General features: G+C 40.9%; 1 protein-coding gene across 2 annotated transcripts in view; it reads right to left on the reverse strand.

Moving 5' to 3' along the window:
• Positions 1-19,162, reverse strand: part of LOC146987731 (metabotropic glutamate receptor 4-like) — a 194,356-nt gene that overhangs the window by 26,921 nt on the left and 148,273 nt on the right. For both annotated transcript variants that reach the window (XM_085777071.1, XM_085777073.1), the window contains exons 4-7: positions 16,511-16,646; positions 16,143-16,297; positions 15,699-15,839; positions 514-714 (exon numbers count right to left, since the gene is read on the reverse strand). In XM_085777071.1, the coding sequence (XP_085633197.1) occupies positions 514-714; positions 15,699-15,839; positions 16,143-16,297; positions 16,511-16,646 (633 nt within the window). The remainder of the gene's footprint in view (positions 1-513; positions 715-15,698; positions 15,840-16,142; positions 16,298-16,510; positions 16,647-19,162) is intronic.

The raw sequence follows: 19,162 nt of genomic DNA on the forward strand, positions 1-19,162 counted from the left end.
TGCAGTTTTACATCTCCTCTCTCAGGCTTCTCTGTGGAGCTCTAGCAGTAACAGTTTGGTGAGCCAATCAGAAGAGAGGAGGCTCCAAGAACTTCTGATTTGATGATTTGATGGTTTTGTTTGTCGCCGGAGGTCTGGAGGGGAGGCTGGCCAGCCATGCGTCCTAGAACAGGGCGCTTGTGTGCGGGTAAGAGGGGCAGGGAGATTCTGGTGAGGAGTCTGAAAATTCTACATCACCAGTCCGATATGTGGGGCTATCCATGTTGGGAGCCTACATAGTGTTGCTTTAAGTGCAGCACAGCATTGCAATTTTGGCCTTTAAGGCAATGACACTAGAGTCTTTTGCATTACTTGTTTTTAGTACCTGTAGCCGTCAGAGGTGCAGTTTTGTGTCAATGAGATATTGGGAATGTGCTTGTCAGCTTAAATACCTGAGTGTTTTAACAAGCTCACATCAGAATCCCTCTTGAGTTGAGACAAACAGCCTTTTCAGTATCAATAAACACAACTTACCTGCGAAATTCAGTCGGCGGATGTGCTTCAGCAGATGAGTGCCATTGATAGGATCCATTTTAGTGCAGAGGCCCACTTTCCCTGGGCAGAGCTCCTGGTGCATGTTGTGCAGTGCATGGGCCATCGAGTAAACGGCATCAATAACAAACTGCACCTTTCCCTCCTGTTCATAATTTGAATCCTTCCCTATCCGTTCTTGATCTGCAAGACAGAGATGTACATCAATTAGACACATTGCCTGCATAAACTGTCCTGTGTGTGCATTGTTTCATGAGCGGGTTACGTGAATTTGAATTACGGAAGCAGCCTCCTCTGTGATCGCTCATCTAGCTCATTGCTACCCATGTCAAGTATGGGGTTGAGTCTAACATTTGCAACTATGTAGTTCAACAATCGTGGAGGGGACTGAAAGGTATTTCACAAGTGGGGTCAAAATACTCAATCAGGCAAAAGAAGCATGAATCAGCCACATTATGTGATCAAGAAAAACATATTCACTTAAAGGACTGGAGTGGTTTCTGTGAGTGGGTCCAGCTTAAAGAATTAACTACTTGTTTTCTGACCTTTATTTGAAGGAGGCTGAGAGTGGACATAATATGTTTAATTGTGCCGAAAAAAAAAAAAGTTTTTGGAAAAGATCCACCTTAGAGTTATGGAATTACTTGAAGATCCTTCTTCTGCCTGCCAACAGTTAAAGTTATATTTTCAACACTTTTCCTCCGTCTCACCAGCAGCTCAGATTGGACCAGATAGCCAGGTCCCTGAAAATGGAGGGTGTGGCATCGGCCCAAAAGACACAGAAGGAAATGCATTGCTCCTCGGTGAGTCTTATTCTTTCTGAACTGAATGGGTCTTGCCTCTAGCAATTAGCTAGAAGGTAAATATCTGGATCGCTGCAGAGGAGCAAATCAATTCCAATATCTGGAGTGCAAGGTTTTCTCCTCTGGGAAATCTCATCAGTTAAAAACAAAAACTCTTTCTTGTCCGTCCAGCAGGAACTTGCAGACCTCTGTCCAATTGATTCAGCAAACATTAAGTCTTAGACCTACTGTACTGCCTATACCTGTACCATAAAGTATTACCTATATGCCTTGTGCCATTTTTTTCCATTAGCAGCTTCAACAAGCTGATATACGTTCCAATTTGGTTGAATCCGAGAGTCCCGGCCTGTTTGACTTAGAGTCCAAATGTGAATTCAGTCTATATTGCTCCAATGTATTTAGAAGCCAATACACTGAGGAATGAGAGAGGCAGGAAATGGAGACATCCATTCACAGGATGGGGATAATCCGCTCACAGGCTCAATGTAATAACTTGTGATAGGAGTTTATTAATCCTGGCCCAGGTTGTTCCATAGGTTTTTGTGATTGCTAATTGCTACGAGGAAGCGGGTTCTGAGAGGGAGATACAATGTGCCAATCCCAACTTCCCCTTTCTCCTCACGAGCGTCAAACCTTGAAGCGCCGCTGCATGTGCACGAGTGATTATAAAAAAGCAGGTGTGTTCAATTTAGATTAACAATAGACTAATTTTCCAGGGATGAGCTAATGATAGAGCCGCATATATTTATATACCTGCCAAATGGAATTCAGTTAAGCTTTGCAAGTTAACAAGCGCACAGTGGGGAATCTGCGCCTGTAAATGTTCAAATAATGGTTGTACCCTCGGGTAAACATTACCCGATAGAGTGTAGATCTCTTTAATTGAATCACTTGCCACCATATTTAGCAAAAGCGTGCAAAATTGTTAGAATGACATGGATGAGCATGTTGTTCGGATGAAGTATAGGGAGGACTGGGGATAGTTGTTTTTCTCTCATGCACATACAGTTGTTTGGATGTAGGAAGTAGAAAGAGCACAAACTAACATACTGTAAACCAGAACATAAACCTGAAGTAAAGAAAGAAAAAAAAAAAAACCCTGCTATTTCTTAAAGTGAAATTCCGGCGTAAGTGTAAACCATGGTCAAACACACCGTAACACCGAGTTAGACCCCCCCTCGAGAGATCAATTTGCCCGACCGCTACATTCACGAGATCCACCAACTTCAGCAAATACCGCAATATCGCCACACACGGCGCTGTCCGGATCCACTGTCTGACCGCAACCAAAACGCCACCATTTGCCCAAAATAATGCTCAGAACTGCACCAAATGTCATCAATAGTACACACAGGGTCCCAGCACGTAGTACGAGTTGTCAAACATCTGCTAGCTTTGCCTGTTTTCTTTAGCAAGGAGATGCAACTCAACTCACCTACTTCTCCTCCGGGAGCCGCTCGTTCGTGAGGAAGCCCTGACGAGTCGATCACCGAGTGCACCGGAGTTCCGCAGCTCTTAAAAATGCTCATTTGCGCCTATATCGTGGCCAGCACTCGATAATAATAGTTATAAAGTGATATGCAAGATATAAAAAAAAAAACTCTGATTGTATTTCCATGAGGTAATTGTTGATTGAGCTGCGGAACTCCGGTGCACTCGGTGATCGACTCGTCAGGGCTTCCTCACCAACAAGCGGCTCCCGGAGGAGAAGTAGGTGAGTTGAGTTGCATCTCCTTGCTAAAGAAAACAGGCAAAGCTAGCAGATGTTTGACAACTCGTACTACGTGCTGGGACCCTGTGTGTACTATTGATGACATTTGGTGCAGTTCTGAGCATTATTTTGGGCAAATGGTGGCGTTTTGGTTGCGGTCAGACAGTGGATCCGGACAGCGCCGTGTGTGGCGATATTGCGGTATTTGCTGAAGTTGGTGGATCTCGTGAATGTAGCGGTCGGGCAAATTGATCTCTCGAGGGGGGGTCTAACTCGGTGTTACGGTGTGTTTGACCATGGTTTACACTTACGCCGGAATTTCACTTTAATAGCAGTATGTTCTTTGAAACAACCAAACATTTTTTTAATATGACTGTAGCAAGAGATACAAGTTGGTGTAAAGCTTTTCATTCTAAGATGCAGCTATAGACCTTTTCAGAGAGTATAAATAAAGACAGGTGTGGCTCATTAGAAAACGCTCTGGTACACTAAATGGAATGGAGCCTTAATTAGTATCCTTGGTAACACCTGTATTTGTTTATACTCTCTGAAAAGGTCTATAATCACAGTATACCAGTTATGAGAGGAAAAAAAATTCACACTATTTTGTTCATGGTTGATCTTCCACTCCTAACAAAGCAAAATCCAGATTTCTACTATGAGGAGTTTTTTTGATGCACCAGCACTTTTAGTAATAATGAATAATAAAAGCCCAAATAAACACAATCAGCCATTCACTTTGATGTTGGGTTCACTAATCATCTAGCATGCACTATGTACGTGTGGTAAACTGCAGGCTAAAGTTTAGACTCACACTGTAGCACACACTCACTGTGGTATAGTAGTTTTTCACTGTCATGCAGCACAGTGCAAAGTCAACCATAAAAAAAGAAAAAGAAATTGCTATTAATTAAAAAGTTCTGTATGTTACCGTATGTTCTGATAGATTATGTAGAGATTCATGTCACTGAATAACACTGCTGCAGAAACCAAAAACTGGATGGAATAAAGTGAGGCACAGGACAGATCTAAGTGTCTGACTCAGCGCCTAATGACCTTACTGAAGTTTCAAAAAAACAGCAGGTTGTGTTGGTCACTCACTCACCTTTTATTGTGTGATATATTTAGTTACCGTATTTAATTGTCTTTTTTCTGGGTGTAGAGTCACAGTTTCTGGCTTAGATGTTCAGAAACTAATCAAAATTTTAAACAGTTATGTTATAAGGTTTTCTATCCACTGTCAATGCACTGGGCCAAGCTGATGCTCTTTTTGTTTCTGGCGCTGGATTGTATACATGCCAAATGACATTAAACTCACTCTATTAATATTAAACCCAGCGCCACCAGGAAAATGATATTTATATACAGTGTGTGGTCAGTGTCATTTCTTATTAGCTGCTCTTAACGGTTTGGACATGTGAGCACCAGTCATCCATAACCACACATTTTGTAACAGAACAGTCATTTATCATGCAACATCTGTCCTCTTAAGGTTGAAGCAATTTTCAATGGCCACTTCAGCCTCAAAGTGTGCTAGCCCTCAAATCAACAGAGGTCTCCTGTCAGCCATCTTTCATTTGCCACATCTCCAACAGACCAGAGGCAGTTTAATGTCCCCGATTATCTCATGAGCTTTTGAAATGCATGAATTATTGTTGGAGGTTACGGCTCAGTAATTAAGGGCCACAGGGCCTTGATTGGACAGAGATTGTCACAGTTTTGGCCGACATGCTTATGCCGCTGGGAATCCTGCGAGCCAGAGTGGGTGTGAGAGTGATATTTTTCTTGCAGGCCTGGCAGACCACCCACACTAACTTTGTATTGTCTCCTCTCCATAAGACCATTTTCCTGTTTCCCTCCATCTTTCTCTCTCTGTCTCTGTCTCTAGCTCCCTCCTCACTGGTATTTTGGCTCTCACACACATTTTGCAGGCTGCCATTTTGCTTTCAGTGAAATCCATTCAGATTAAACAAAGCAGAAGTGAAGTGTGGGTGTCTTCCACTCTGAAGTGACACAAACAGTAAGACATTTTGTGGAAATGAGTGTGGGCCAACAACCTTTGACCTTTCTTTTAGGTTGGGACCGGCCGCAGGCTATCCAGTCTTTTCCTGCCAAATCAGTTGGGCTGGCCACTATGTGTGCTGCTCTTTCATATCTATAAATATATATATTATTTATCTGAAATGACTAATAGTAAGGGCATTTTAGCAGATATTTGACCAATCTGGGAACTAAATCCTTACCAAGAAATTTCTTCACAATTGTCTTTAGGAACGTGTGTAATATCATGTCTTAAAATGTTGAAATTCAACTCCCGTGGGAAACCCCCTAAAAAACTACTCAAAGTTGGGGTACCCGTAACTGGATTTTTGAACATTCCGAAATGTAAAATTTGGCCTTAAGTAACTTGTGAGGGGTCAAACTAGGGGTTTTTCATGATTCTGAGTTGATCGCAAACATTAGTTTTACGCCCAAAACACTCCTTGGTGGAGAATAAAACAGCCACACCCACTTTTCTTGTTCATCGGAACCCCCACCACCACCAATAGAATGTATTGCAGAGAAGCCATTCCTTATCATTGCAGAGGTTGTGTTACATAATACTACTAAATACTCAATATAATGTAACTTTTATTCTACCTTTTTTCTATAGGACATTATACAGACCCTCCAGGATTTTGTGGTGTCGCTAAATTTATTTAAAAAGTTATTATAAATGTAATTTATTATGCAGATCGGTAGCAAGCAGCGAGAGAGAAAAGACAGTGGACATGCACCAGATTTCACATACCAGCAACAACTGAAACAAGTTTGTTCGAAATGAAGATAGGGAAAGCACAAAAAATACACAGTGGTGCTACATTGATTGCAAACATGATAATGTTAATCTGCACACTGAGCATCAATCTCCATCGAGCATCCAGGCTCTTTTTGAAGAATGGAAAAAGATAGATGTTGCAGTGTGTCACAAACTTGTTCATTCCAGCTTGGGCCTATTGCTTGGTCATGACCATATGGTAGCTGTTGTAGTGTATTATGGGATTTGTAATGTGAGTAATGTGAATGCTATATTGGTGGGCCATTATTAACATAATATTTTTCTTGAAGGCCATATAAAAGTGTATCGCAGGACAGATCTGGCCCCCATTTTTTACATGAGATTGACGTGTGTGCTAGATTAATGTAAATGTAAAAAGGTAGAATATAAATTATATTAAGTATTCAGTAGTAATAGTAGTGACATTAAAGAAAACCTCTGTCATGCACAGGAATAGCTTACTTTATCTCTAATGTATTCCATTGAGTATAGTAGATCACCTTTATTATAATAGCCTAAACCTAACTGCAAAAATCCTCGTGAAGACAATAGGCCTACACCATGTTATCCTAGTTTGATAGCTAATGGGGCAGTCAGCTAGCATTTAGGAAAATAAAATGGTCAGATGGTCATCAGATTCAGTTGCACATAGGAGTTGGCTAACTAACCATATTATTTACTGTTAGCCAACTAATAACCATTTTGGTAAGACTTTGATGCCTATCTCTATAATGCATTATAACCATACTTATAATGAGTTTAATGTGGTTATAGCATTGTATAACTACAATTATAAACATTCATAAATGATCATAATATTTTATAACAATAATCAATGCTTCATAACAATAATCATAACACACTATAAAACATTTTATTGTGACTTATAAGGTCAGGTATTATAATACATTATAATTGTTAGTAACTCGCTGACAATGCCCACGTCGATAATGCATTATAAATACAGTTATAATGTGTTATAATTGGCTTATAAAAGTGTATAACCATCATTATAAATACTCATAAATTATCATAAGGCTTTATAACATTTAGCACAACACATTATAGAGCATTTTATAAAGTATTATAATAGAGTTATAATGCTCTATGATGTGTTATGCTTATTGTTATAAAGCCTTATGATCATTTATGAGTGTTTATTATGATAGTTATACACGACTATAAGCCAATTGTAACACATTATAACTATATTTATAATGCATTATTGATGTGGGCATTGTCAGCGAGTTACTAACAATTATAACGTATTATAATACCTGACCTTATTAGTCATGATAAAATGCTTTATAGTGTGTTATGATTATTGTTATAAAGCATTATGATCATTTATGAGTGTTTATAACTATAGTTATACAGTGCTATAACTGCATTATAACTCATAAGTATGATAATAATGCATTATAGAGATAGGCATCAAATAAAGTGTTACCACAATTTTTAAGTTTCATATGCATGTTATCAATAACAATAACTAGTAATAAAAACACAGACATGCAAAAAAATACGTAATGGAAACAGTGTGGCAGCTGAAAACAGCTAGCCACAGCGGTCCATGATAGCAAATTTGCAGAAAAGTTGGAGTGGCAAGGCCAAAGAATTCATGATTGAATTTGCATTAATAGTTGCAATTGTGACATCATAAAATCCTGGAGGGTCTGTATAATGTCCTATAGAAAAAAGGGTAGAATCAAAGTTATATTATATTGAGTATTTAGTAGTATTATGTAACACAACCTCTGCAATGATAAGGAATGGCTTCTCTGTAATACATTCTATTGGTGGTAGTGGGGGTTCCGATGAACAAGAAAAGTGGGTGTGGCTGTTTTATTCTCCACCAAGGAGTGTTTTGGGCGTAAAACTAATGTTTGCGATCAACTCAGAATCATGAAAAACCCCTAGTTTGACCCCTCACAAGTTACTTAAGGCCAAATTTAACATTTCGGAATGTTCAAAAATCCAGTTACGGGTACCCCAACTTTGAGTAGTTTTTTAGGGGGTTTCCCACGGGAGTTGAATTTCAACATTTTAAGACATGATATTACACACGTTCCTAAAGACAATTGTGAAGAAATTTCTTGGTAAGGATTTAGTTCCCAGATTTTCATATGTTGCCCTTACTATAAACTAAAAAGACAATTTCATTTTCTTCATTTTTTTTATACAACAAACAATTAAATTGCTGTTAATTTGCTAAGTATGCTTTTGATTAAGTGGTGATAAGAGAACAAAGGACGTAAAGTAAAAGGCGAAAAGCAGCAAATCCTTTGAGAAGCCAGGATAAGCTAATGACCACTACGCCAATTATATTTCTATTTTTTCTGGGCAAAAGGATTTAAATTATGGTTTTAAGGGGTTCGATAAAAGCCTGTTTACAGGCAGCATGAGGTTTACAGATAGTTTAGTCTCTGGTTGTTGAGTTTACAAACTGTAGCCAGCAAATCTAGTCAGCTGTAATGACTGATCATTAGTCCTGTGAGTTGGCCAGACTACAACATGAAAAGCTTCACTGTTGCCTGGTTTCTGTGTTATCTGCATACTGGCGTCTGTTCTATTTCACAGCAGCGATGGACGAGTTCCTCGGGTAGGAAGGGCCGCTTGATGTCTGGAAAGATACAGTGAAAAGTGGACTGTCTGTTTGTGCTCTTCAAAAAGTGTGAGTCTTTATCTACAGAAGGGATCTAAGCAGCCGCACTATGTTAGAAAGTGTTTACAGTTAACTGTAGAGGAGTGTGAACGGAGCTTGGAAACTGTAAACAGTAGTAGAAATCTCCAAGTTTAATTTAAAACTAATTTGATTCAACCTGAAAAACAGCTAGTGTAATCTGGTTATAAGACCATCTTAACTAAGCAACACATTTGATCTGTTTTCTTTTTTATCTTCATGTAGAAATGTAAAATTTGATTATGTGTGGTATAAATGTGCCTCCCTGTGGTTCCCCTGCAACTGTGAGCAGGATAAGCGCTTTAAAAAATAGATTCTGGAGATGCTTCTAGAGATGAAAAGGCCCAGTATAAGCTCGCTTTATCTGCATTGCTGAATTTCCTGCTGCTTCCAAACATCACTTTCACACAGTAGGCATAGGAGGCATGGTGCCATGGGTCCCTGCTCTACCTCACCTCTCCTTTCCACATTAATCAATATCAGTTTTACATCTCCTTCATTCACAGATAAAAGACAAGTCTCACTTTTCTCCCAAGTCACTCATGCCCTCCTTATCCTTTGATCACGCTGAGCAGTCTAACCCTCTCAGGACACCGACGATTCTGCGGCATGCCCCATGTGGTTCTCTTGCAGCTGCCTCCGAGGCACGGCGGGGGCACTCCAGTGGTGGAGAGGCGCCACGAGTGTCACACTTTAACCTCAAACAAATGCTGTGAGGCTCTCTGCACGTGAAGCAGAGCTGATAGTCAAGTTCTACACTCAAACGCCTGTAATGAGCACGACGAGTGACAAAAAGAGATACTCACTGCTTCACTCATTCACGTCTACCGCAGTGAGATTCTTCGTATTATCGATGTGAGGATGTTGAGTCACCAAGTTAAATCCTGCTCCAAGGTTTTGTAAGAGTAAATAACTTCAAGTGTGTGAAGACTCACAGTACAGAGACATATTCAAAGGATCATTACTTTTCTATGCACTGGGATTTCTATGGTGTATATACTGCACAATGGTGTCCACTTGTTCAATTACTGCATTCACTTTTTTTTAACCTAGATTTAGTTTGTTTAGTTTGTCAACACAGATCTTTAACGAATCCATTAAAAATACACTGAATAACATTTTCCTTTATTAGGACGAACACTGTTGTTTATTTTTGAGTCACTGCCACAAAACCAGCTATTGAAAACAATTTCCAGCTACAGTAGGAAGTGATTTTCCCTAACCCGTTTCTAAAGATTTGAATCTTACTTAAAAACCACAGCACACATTTAAATGTAAAATTTGAAATACAACTTATCTGCATTTACAAATTTGCTGAAAAAAAACCCAGATTACCTATAATTTGTATTTGAGAATTTTGCTACATCAACCGGATTTAATTGAGTTTGACTTGATTTAATCTGTTAGACTAATATAGATACTTGTAAATATTCCAGTAACCTCCTATATTATCCCCCCAGGGGCAGATGCATAAAAGTCTCTTTGGATTCACGACTACAATGCTTTTACAAGCCCCGCAGGAGAAATATATACTGTCTTTGTGCCAAGCGGAGGTTAGTATACAGATTGTTCCATATTTTTCGTCTCAGATGCGGTGAAATTACATGTGACGGGTGTTATCCGGGGTGTTGATCAGACGACACACTCCTGAACTGTCACTGCATCTCCCCGAGGAACTCGCCCGTGCTCTGTGTGGCATTCCCACGGGCGCTAACCTGGGGTCACTCCTACCAATCTCAAGTCTAAATCATGTATCAGTTTTATCTCATCCACCTGAGTGCTACCCTACATTATAACCCTCTGTGTTATCTCTTCTCTGTGCTCAGTGTTGGGATTTACTGCCTGTGAAGACAACGCCAGCTGTTGGTTTTGCAGCCCACCTCTTGAGTAAAAGTTGTACTTTGTCTCCAGTGGATTTAGTGAGTCTGTACTGTTTCAGCAGCACTGCTCTACTTGTTCATTGTTTGGCCAAGACGTTCCTTTGTTAAATCCTGAGTCTATAAATAAACAGCAGCAGACTCTGTACACTGGGGTCTGTCTATCTCTCATCATTTGGATACAGTAACAGCCCATGTATGAGCGTGATGATCACTGCAGGTTCATGTAAATGGTTATCAACACACTCTATGGGGCATTAACAACATCGTCCAAGCAGCCTTTGATTTGTACAGGAGGGAAATATGTGTACAATGTAAATATATAAAATATACATATAATTATAAATAATCAATAACCGACAAATTAGTGTTTCTGTTTACATACATAATTATGCTGTACATTCAGTATTGCCATAAAGCGGCCCTGCTCACTGGTCTATTACAACTACAGGCATTAAAGGGATGGTTTCCACATTACTGATGTAACCCTACTGCAAAAGAGCATATGGTGCACACAGTGTTGTGAAACAATATGCATGCATTTGCCAGTTTATTAGGCACGCCTGGCTAAAGTGAATATGGTTTAATGCAGCAGCTGTGCAATAAATCTGACATTAATGAAGATTATGATGCTCAGGTTTTGCTTTAACCGTTTTGGAGAGGTGTTCATTCAACTTTGTCATTATTAAAGAATGTAGTTTGTGGTGCAATTAAACTTTAATGCATTTCTAATATTTCATCCACCCCATTTGTATCAATGGTACTTTTTCTATTACAATAAAAGCTAGACACTCATTAAGGCAGGAGAAAAAAAAATCTGTGATAGATGTTAAAATATTCCCCCCCAAAAAACACTTCCTGGTGGTTTGTCATACTGAAACTCTACCTAGCATATGAGGGGAAGGCTGCAGGACTTTTACTGTGAAATTTTAGGCCATCATTCAAGTGAAATTAACAAAATGCTGTAGAAATTCTTTTGTGGGGTGAAACAAACAGTAAACAGGAAATAGAGTTTGTTTGGAACAATTCCATCTTTAGGCAAAATAAACATTCATTGTTTCGCAGATGACACACAATTATACTTATCAGTGACTCCAGATGAAACTAGTGTGCCTTTAGGAGATTAAGACCTGGATGGCCGACAATTTTCTGCTGTTGAACTCAGACAAACCTCAAGTTATTGTATTTGGCCCCAAACACCTCAGAGACACATTATCTAAAGACGTAATCACTCTAGATGGCATTGCCTGGGCCTCCAGCAACACTGCCATCAGGATGCGTCCTTTAATTCCCACCTCAAACAAACTTCAAGGACTGCCTTTTATCAAGCACCAGCATAACACAGCAGAACTTGTGTACAATGTCCTGTCCTGTCAAAAAGATGAAGAAAAAAATAGTCCATGCATTTGTTACTTCTAGGCTAGTAGTAGACATTTCCCTCTGCATCAAGTCTCTAAGGATTCACCAGTTGATCCAAAACACTGCTGTGGGTTTTCTGACTAGAACCAGGAAAATAGATCTTATTCATCCCATATTCTCATCTCTGCACTGACTCCCTGTAAAACCCTGAATAAAATCTGAATCCCCTCCTCACACACAAAGCCTTTAATGGTCAGGCACGTTCATATTTCATCGCACCCTATTACCCCACTAGAACACTGTGCTCCCATAGTGCAGGCTTACTACTTGTTTCCCAAAGTAGAGTGGGATGCAGAGCCTTCAGCTCTCAGGCTCATCTCCTCCTGATGCCTCTTCCAGTTTGGATCCAGGAAGCAGAAACCATCTCCAAATTTAAGAGGAGGCTTAAAACTTTCCTTTTTGATGGAGCTTATAGTTGGGTCTGGCTTGGGCTGGCCTTGATCCATCCCTTAGTTTCCTGCTATAGACCTAAACTACCAGGGGACTTCCCATGATGCACCTCTCTCCTCTCTTCTCCTTTCCCTCTCCATCTGTATGCATTCACATCTCATTAATGCATGTCACCAACCCAGCTTCTTCTCTCTCTCTGTCGTTTTCTGCAGGTATTTCTTCCCGTGGAGTCTGGATCTGTGATGGCAAGCCAACTACAGCTCCCATGATCCTACTCAGAGCCCTATTATTATCATTATTGTTATTACTGTTTTTTACTGCATTATTATTGATAACATACATCTATAACATTGTGCTATATTCTTTTTCTTCCTGCTGTCCTTCCTGCTGTGTTACTGTATCTCTCTTTCAATCCTACCAATCCAGACAGATGGCTGCCCACCCAGAGTCTGGTTCTGCTTGAGATTCCTTTCTTTTAAAGGAACTTTTTCCCTTGGTACTGTCGCCAAGTGCTTACTCATTTGGGAATATGGGTCTCTGTAATGAAATATCATGAAGAGTAGTCAACCTGCTCTATATAAAAGTTTCCTGGGACAACTTTTGTACGGTTCTGCCATAACTTCACATTTAATACATAAATATATAAAAAGATTATGCTTGTAGAGAGAGGAAAAATGGGATTAATCCACACATTCATAAACGCTACTGCACTGAAAAAAACAACAACAACAACAAAATGTTTTGCCTGGATCCTGGCTTTGATGTTTTCTTTTATTTAGCTGCAGTCCGGCAGAATGTGAAACTGGGTTTAGTCAGGGAGGTCTGGATAACTGCTGTTGTGTGAAGCATGTGCGGACATATCGCGCACAGACTGTCACGACACATTTTTGTTTATAAATACCAGTGTCTGTGTGGAAAGTTGTGTATGCAGATTGTGCATACACACATCTGGCTCCAGGGCAGTGTGGTGGCTCAGTGGTTAGCACTGTCATCTCACAGAAAGGAGGTTGTTATTTTGATTCCCTTTGATTCCCTAGAGTTTGTGTAGCTTCTGCCTGAAGACAAATAATTCAGTCGGACAAGAGTCTCGAAATTGCCCTTGAGTCTGAATGTGAAAGTGAGTGATTTTCCGACTTAGTGCCCTGTAATGACGTGCTGAGCTATTCTGCTTTTCTCTCCTGCATGTCCCTCAACTTCACACCTCATCTCCGACTATATTATGTCATAAAATGTAATGTTTTATCTTTATTTGTTGCACATGAATCAGCCCTCACTGTGCGATAAGCTATCTTTATATCTTTATTTAAACAGACTGGGGCTGACTGTATTAAATTTGAAATATTAAATCTAACTAATCTTTCATTTTGTGTTTGTGAGTGTATAATCCAAGGCTCTGTGACATATCATTTGCAATATTGCCCAATCCTGTCATATCTGAGAAAATAAACTGAATCTGAAATTGAGTTTTTATTTGCAAATGTAAATTCAAACATGGTGGTAGCATTTTCTACATTAAATTACATTATCTAACACTCTTAGTTTACTGAATGAGCTCTCAATCCTCAGCTTCTCTCATTAGTTTAAGAGACCAAATATATTATTAACAGCCGGTTGAGACTGTGGTTCATTAAGTCACAGTCTAGCACAGCTCAAACAGCCAAGTCTCTAAGCTTAAATTTCTGTAGCCCATACACTTGGTTGGGTGAAATCATAGGAAATGTTCAATTTTAATGATGAAACTAATGGTAAGGCTATAGTAGTGGTTGGTTGGTTATTTACAGTTGGGATTGACTGAAGGGACTGAACCTGATGCACAGACAGGAAGCTGATTGTGGCTACTCCTCTAAAGCTGTGTTTTGCTGACTACAAGCACTACATCAGGACTATGACTAATAATGTATCCATACACCTGCTAATAATTGGGAAAAAAAAGAAAATTCATAGAAACTAATAAAATAAATCATTACCATTATTATTTCCCACAGCTTCAAATGTTTTGTCTGATCAACAGTCCTGAATCTAAGGATTTCAAATGAAGGGGTGTCAAATCCTCAAAGCACGACAAAAATTTCACATTTTTGCTTAATAAAACACTGATCGGTCACAACAGTGATACCAGTCACCTGTTTTAATGATGTAACTGATCAGTGTTTAATGAGTTGAGCCTTGAAGCCCTGGATAAATAATTAGAACCACAAACTAAGTTTCAGATCAAATTACAAATGGTTCAAACTGAACTCTGTAAACAGACATTTACACCAATAGGCCAGGTCTGTTGTATTGTTGTGGCTGATTGGTGGAAGTCAATTCATGATACTGTTCCACCTTCAACTCTTTAATTTGTGTGTGTTGCTCAGCTTAAGACTGACCAGGCAACAAATACAGTCTACCATTTAGGATTATGCAACATTTCTGAGCTAGCTTATAAAAGTGGAAGTGAAAGAAGTGGCACCAGAGGTTTGTGTTACATGCATAAAAAAATAAGATCACAGAAAGTACAAAGTGCACTCTTTCAAGTTGCACTCCATTGTGTTAACAAACAGTAGGCGCTAACAAACACTGATCACTGAATGAACTGTTAATAATAGCTGCACTGCTAATGACAAGGTAATCATCTTAACACTACTGTAGGCCTACTGTTAAGTGTTTCAAAGTTTGTTTGATTTTTTTTTTCATGGTTGCTAATTGAATGTGATGAACTGGTTGTGAATATAAATATACATACATGTCCAGGTGCAACTGCAACTGACCACGCAGACACTGTCAGGAATAGCCTCAACGCCTCTCATATGTAATTATACACAATATATGTAATTATGCCCCTCGTCCTCAATCACAACATCCAAATGACGCAGCTCTCAGCGTTCATTAAATTAGATTTTATTGAGATTAAAGAAATCTTCATACCGATCACAGTTAGAGCAGCAAGAAGAAACAGATTCTGTTCAATTAATTAAACTGAAAATTAGAATTATTAATAAGTGAGAGTACTGCCAGGAAGAAAACCCACATTACACTAGTTTATCCTCATCTTTTATATATATGTTGAGTTACTTAATTGGTGTTTGAATCTTAAAATGTACAGTGTTTTTCCACCTCAAGACAGACTGTGCTCTCCACAGCTGTGTATCGTATAGAACTGAGCCTGGAGCTTTAAGCATGCAGCCCGGCGAAGCCATTCACTCGTTATAGCCACGTGGGTAAACACGCTCGACTCAGCAGAAATGGAGTGCAGCACTGAAATGAGCTGTGAGATGAGGTGCGATTTTTTGAATACAGAATGTATAGCTACTCCACTTTTAATAGGTAAGAAACGCTGTCAAAACACATTCACCGTGAGGCGGACGCTTCACCTCCCTGGACACGTTGAATGTTTCCAAGTTGGTTAAAGTTTAAACAAACAGAAGACAGATTCAATTGTTGTTGTTTTTTCTTCCCCTTCCCTCCCAACAGGAGAACATCTTACTTGTGCACTTTTTGAGGCCGGACCCTTTCTTCACGGCGTGACGGCTGAGTTTGCAGTTGAAGTTGTTCTCCCAGAACTCAGCAAACCAGATATTCCTTCTGTTGTTTTCCAGCGTTCGGCTGATGAAGTAACGATCAAACCCTAAACAGATCAATGGGTTTTTTGTCATTGACAGTGAGTGTCAGTGTAAACAACAGTGTTGCTTCAGTTTGTAAGTCAGAGCTCTGTTGTTTCATACAGTATAATTAATTGAATGTTGCATATGTTCAATTTACTTTGTTGCATTTTTTTTTTTTGACTGAATCTTAGATCAAAAACAAAACAAATTTTTCTGCAAACAGACACAGCTCTGTGTCACATGAAAAAAAAAACAATCACTGGAACTTGCACATGAGTTTTAGAAGACAGGCAGATCTGATGTATGGACAATGCCCCTCTCCGTACCTCTGATTGACTGGCGCTTGGGCAGGATGGTGACGGCTCCCTCTGCCATCTCCTCCTGGTGAACAACTGGAGAGATCTTTGAGCCCCAGCTGTCCGAACCCACCCAGATGAAATGACCCGTCTGGTTGGCCTTTTTAGCAGCGTGGAGCAGCCGCCTGCAAAGGTGAGGAAACAGATGTTGCCATGGATAAGGTCGACGTTCCAACCAGCCCCACTTTGATTTTGTTTTGCAATTCGTTACACACTAGTCTGGCAGAGCTGGACTGGAACGGCCGTGTTCAGACACGTCTCTGTGCTTTCTGCTGCGGTCGTGTTTTTTCGAATCTTCAAAGCAGTGTTTCGTGTAGCCATTATCACGCACGCCTTACCTGATATCGTCTTCGTTGGCAAAAAGTATGACCACTCTTGCGTTCGGGTTTTCTCTCAGTCGCCGGATGACCTTGTCAAATTCTCCCTGCTTGGGCTCCCGGGGAATCTTGACTGACTGGGAGATGCACACACCACCTGAACACACAGAGGTTTATAGATGTCAGATTGTCATAGGAGGAAATGTAAATCACATCACAGAGGCACGGGAGCCAAACATATAAATTCAAAAGTGGCACTGTACATACTTAATTTTGTGAATTGAATCTGAATATAATTAGATGCAAATAAACCATCACGGCTGACTTAATGAAGCCAAGGGCTTTGAGGCCACTTCATCAGTTTAACCTGGAGAAAACAGAGAGAGTGCAATGCTGCATTTCCCTGAAGAGAGGCTGACCAGGAGAGGGATAACAGACCATATGAGAAAGTTTGTTGTGGTCTCATTTTTGCAATGTGTCAGCATGCTGAGTTCACTGTTAAGCCAGTCAGGTTGAAATTTGAATATTATTTGTGAGACACTGAATGATATTGTAAGATGGAAGTTATGTTTTAGTTATGTTTTAAGTGAAAAAGCTAAGGTTACATAATGGGTTTAATGTAATGTTGAGCAGAGTTGTTCATGATGGTGTTACCGGGGTCAGTCACTGGGTGGCGCTAGTAGAACAGGAGGGTTTGGTGAGGGCGAAGCGGAAGTAGAGATGGAAGAAAAAAGAATGCCGAGCGGTTAACCTGTTGTTGTGTTGAGAGACTTACTAAAAGTTTGGAGTAAGAACCCAGTACGTTGTTGGACTCATTCATTGACTCACCCACACCCACGTCGCTTACACTGGTGGCAGCGGTGGGATGCATCTCTGGAGAATCGGCCGTTGGGATTCTACTCAAGTTGTGTGAGTCTCCGAAGCTACAGGCTAACGTTGCTAGCATATTAGCTGGAAGTGCAGTGAGCTAGTTTAGTCAGTACCGTCGCGTTTTTTTTGTTTTGATAGCTTCAGTGAAATTAGAAATCGCGTTTCGGTCTTCTGATTCCGTCGGGAAGCTGCATTAAACAACAAAGGACGGGAAGAATTATCCATCATGTCTGTCGAGGGGGCAGCCGCAGCGGGACAGCAGAATGCCAGCACCAGCTCCGGCTCCAGCTCCGGCTCCAGCTCCAGCTCCGGCTCCATCGGAGCTCCAGCGCCGGTTATGCAGCCACCCAGCAGTACACAGGGAGCACCGCGGGGCATTCCGCTGCCGCCACCTTTTCTCAACGATGGCCGGGAGTCCTTCCAGTTATGGGCTCGCCGCTACGAAGTAATCCAAGCTGCACGCTACAAAGACAGCGGTGTGGACCTGGACACCGTGTTAGCAGCTGAGCTACCCACTAGGCTACCACCGGAACTGTTCATCGTATGGGACAACCTGTCGTCAGAAACCCAGGTCTGTTATACGGAAACAAAGAGGCACTTGCAGAATGCTTTTGGCCAAAAGGATGTGATTGCATCTTTCCAGACTTTCCCCAATGCTCGTCACAGACTGCCCAATGAAGCTATGGAAGTGTATGCTGCAGATGTATGTAGGCTTGTAAAAGAAGCTTTCCCTGATTTTGAACATAATGCTTCAGAATATATGAAAATGTCTCGTTTCATCGCTGGTCTGGATCAGGAGCTTCAGGTAAAGTGCCATGAAAGAGGGGTGAAAAATTTCACCGAGGCGTTTGAGGTTGCCTCCCAAGCTGAACGGGGCCCGCCAAGCTGCTAAATTAATGTTGCCAGCATCTTCAGCTAATGTAGCCATCAGAGACATGGGCATTGTGCAGTCAGTAAACTCTGTGAGTGAAACAACACTGAACTAAGAAAAACAGTACAAAACCTCACTGCTACTGTCAAAGACTTGAGCCAGGATCTTGCTGAACTGAAATTGAAGCTGGAGGGGCGCAATGACATCCATCACTATGGCAGGCGTCTCCTAGATCTCCCTCCCCATATGGGAGGAGCCCGAGAGATCCGCAGATGCAAGGCGTTCAGGCTATGGACGCTCCCCATCCAGGTATTCATATTCATATCACTCCTCTCCAGAACGCTACCCCCCACAGAGAGCTCGGCCCCATCAGGAGTACACCCACAGGGAATCTGACCGGTATCGACAGTCTTATAGAGAGCCCCGTTACTCAGACCAGGCCTCTAGCCCTTATGAAGTACACAGAGGGAGAAACTCCTCTCCCAGCAGACCATACTATGACTCTCACCGTCGAAGCCCAAGCCCCTATGCCAGCATGTTTCATTCCAGGAGCAGGACGATAAAGGCCAAGCACGTGGTTTCAAGGAGCATGGCAGATCTCAACAGGGAAACGGCCACTAGCTGGTGATGTGGGGAGTTCATCAGCTACTTCTCTGGAAGCCCCAGGTGACTGCCTCACTGACACATCAGACAAAAGCAATACACCGCAGACCACCTAGTGGTAGTACAGATATGTCAATCCCCTTAATTGAAACAGAGAACACTGAGACCACTGTCAGAACAGACTTAACCTCCTATGTGAATGGCATTGTTTGAGGGTACAGATATGCACATCATGCTAGATTCAGGTGCCACTAATCTCATTTATCAGTGAGCAACCCAAAATGTCAATCCCCTCATTAGCAAAAAGACCTATTACCAAGAAGTACATC

This window comes from Trachurus japonicus, chromosome 5, assembly GCF_045865225.1.
Source record: "Trachurus japonicus isolate A0001 chromosome 5, Traja_1.0".
NCBI lineage: Eukaryota > Metazoa > Chordata > Actinopteri > Carangiformes > Carangidae > Trachurus > Trachurus japonicus.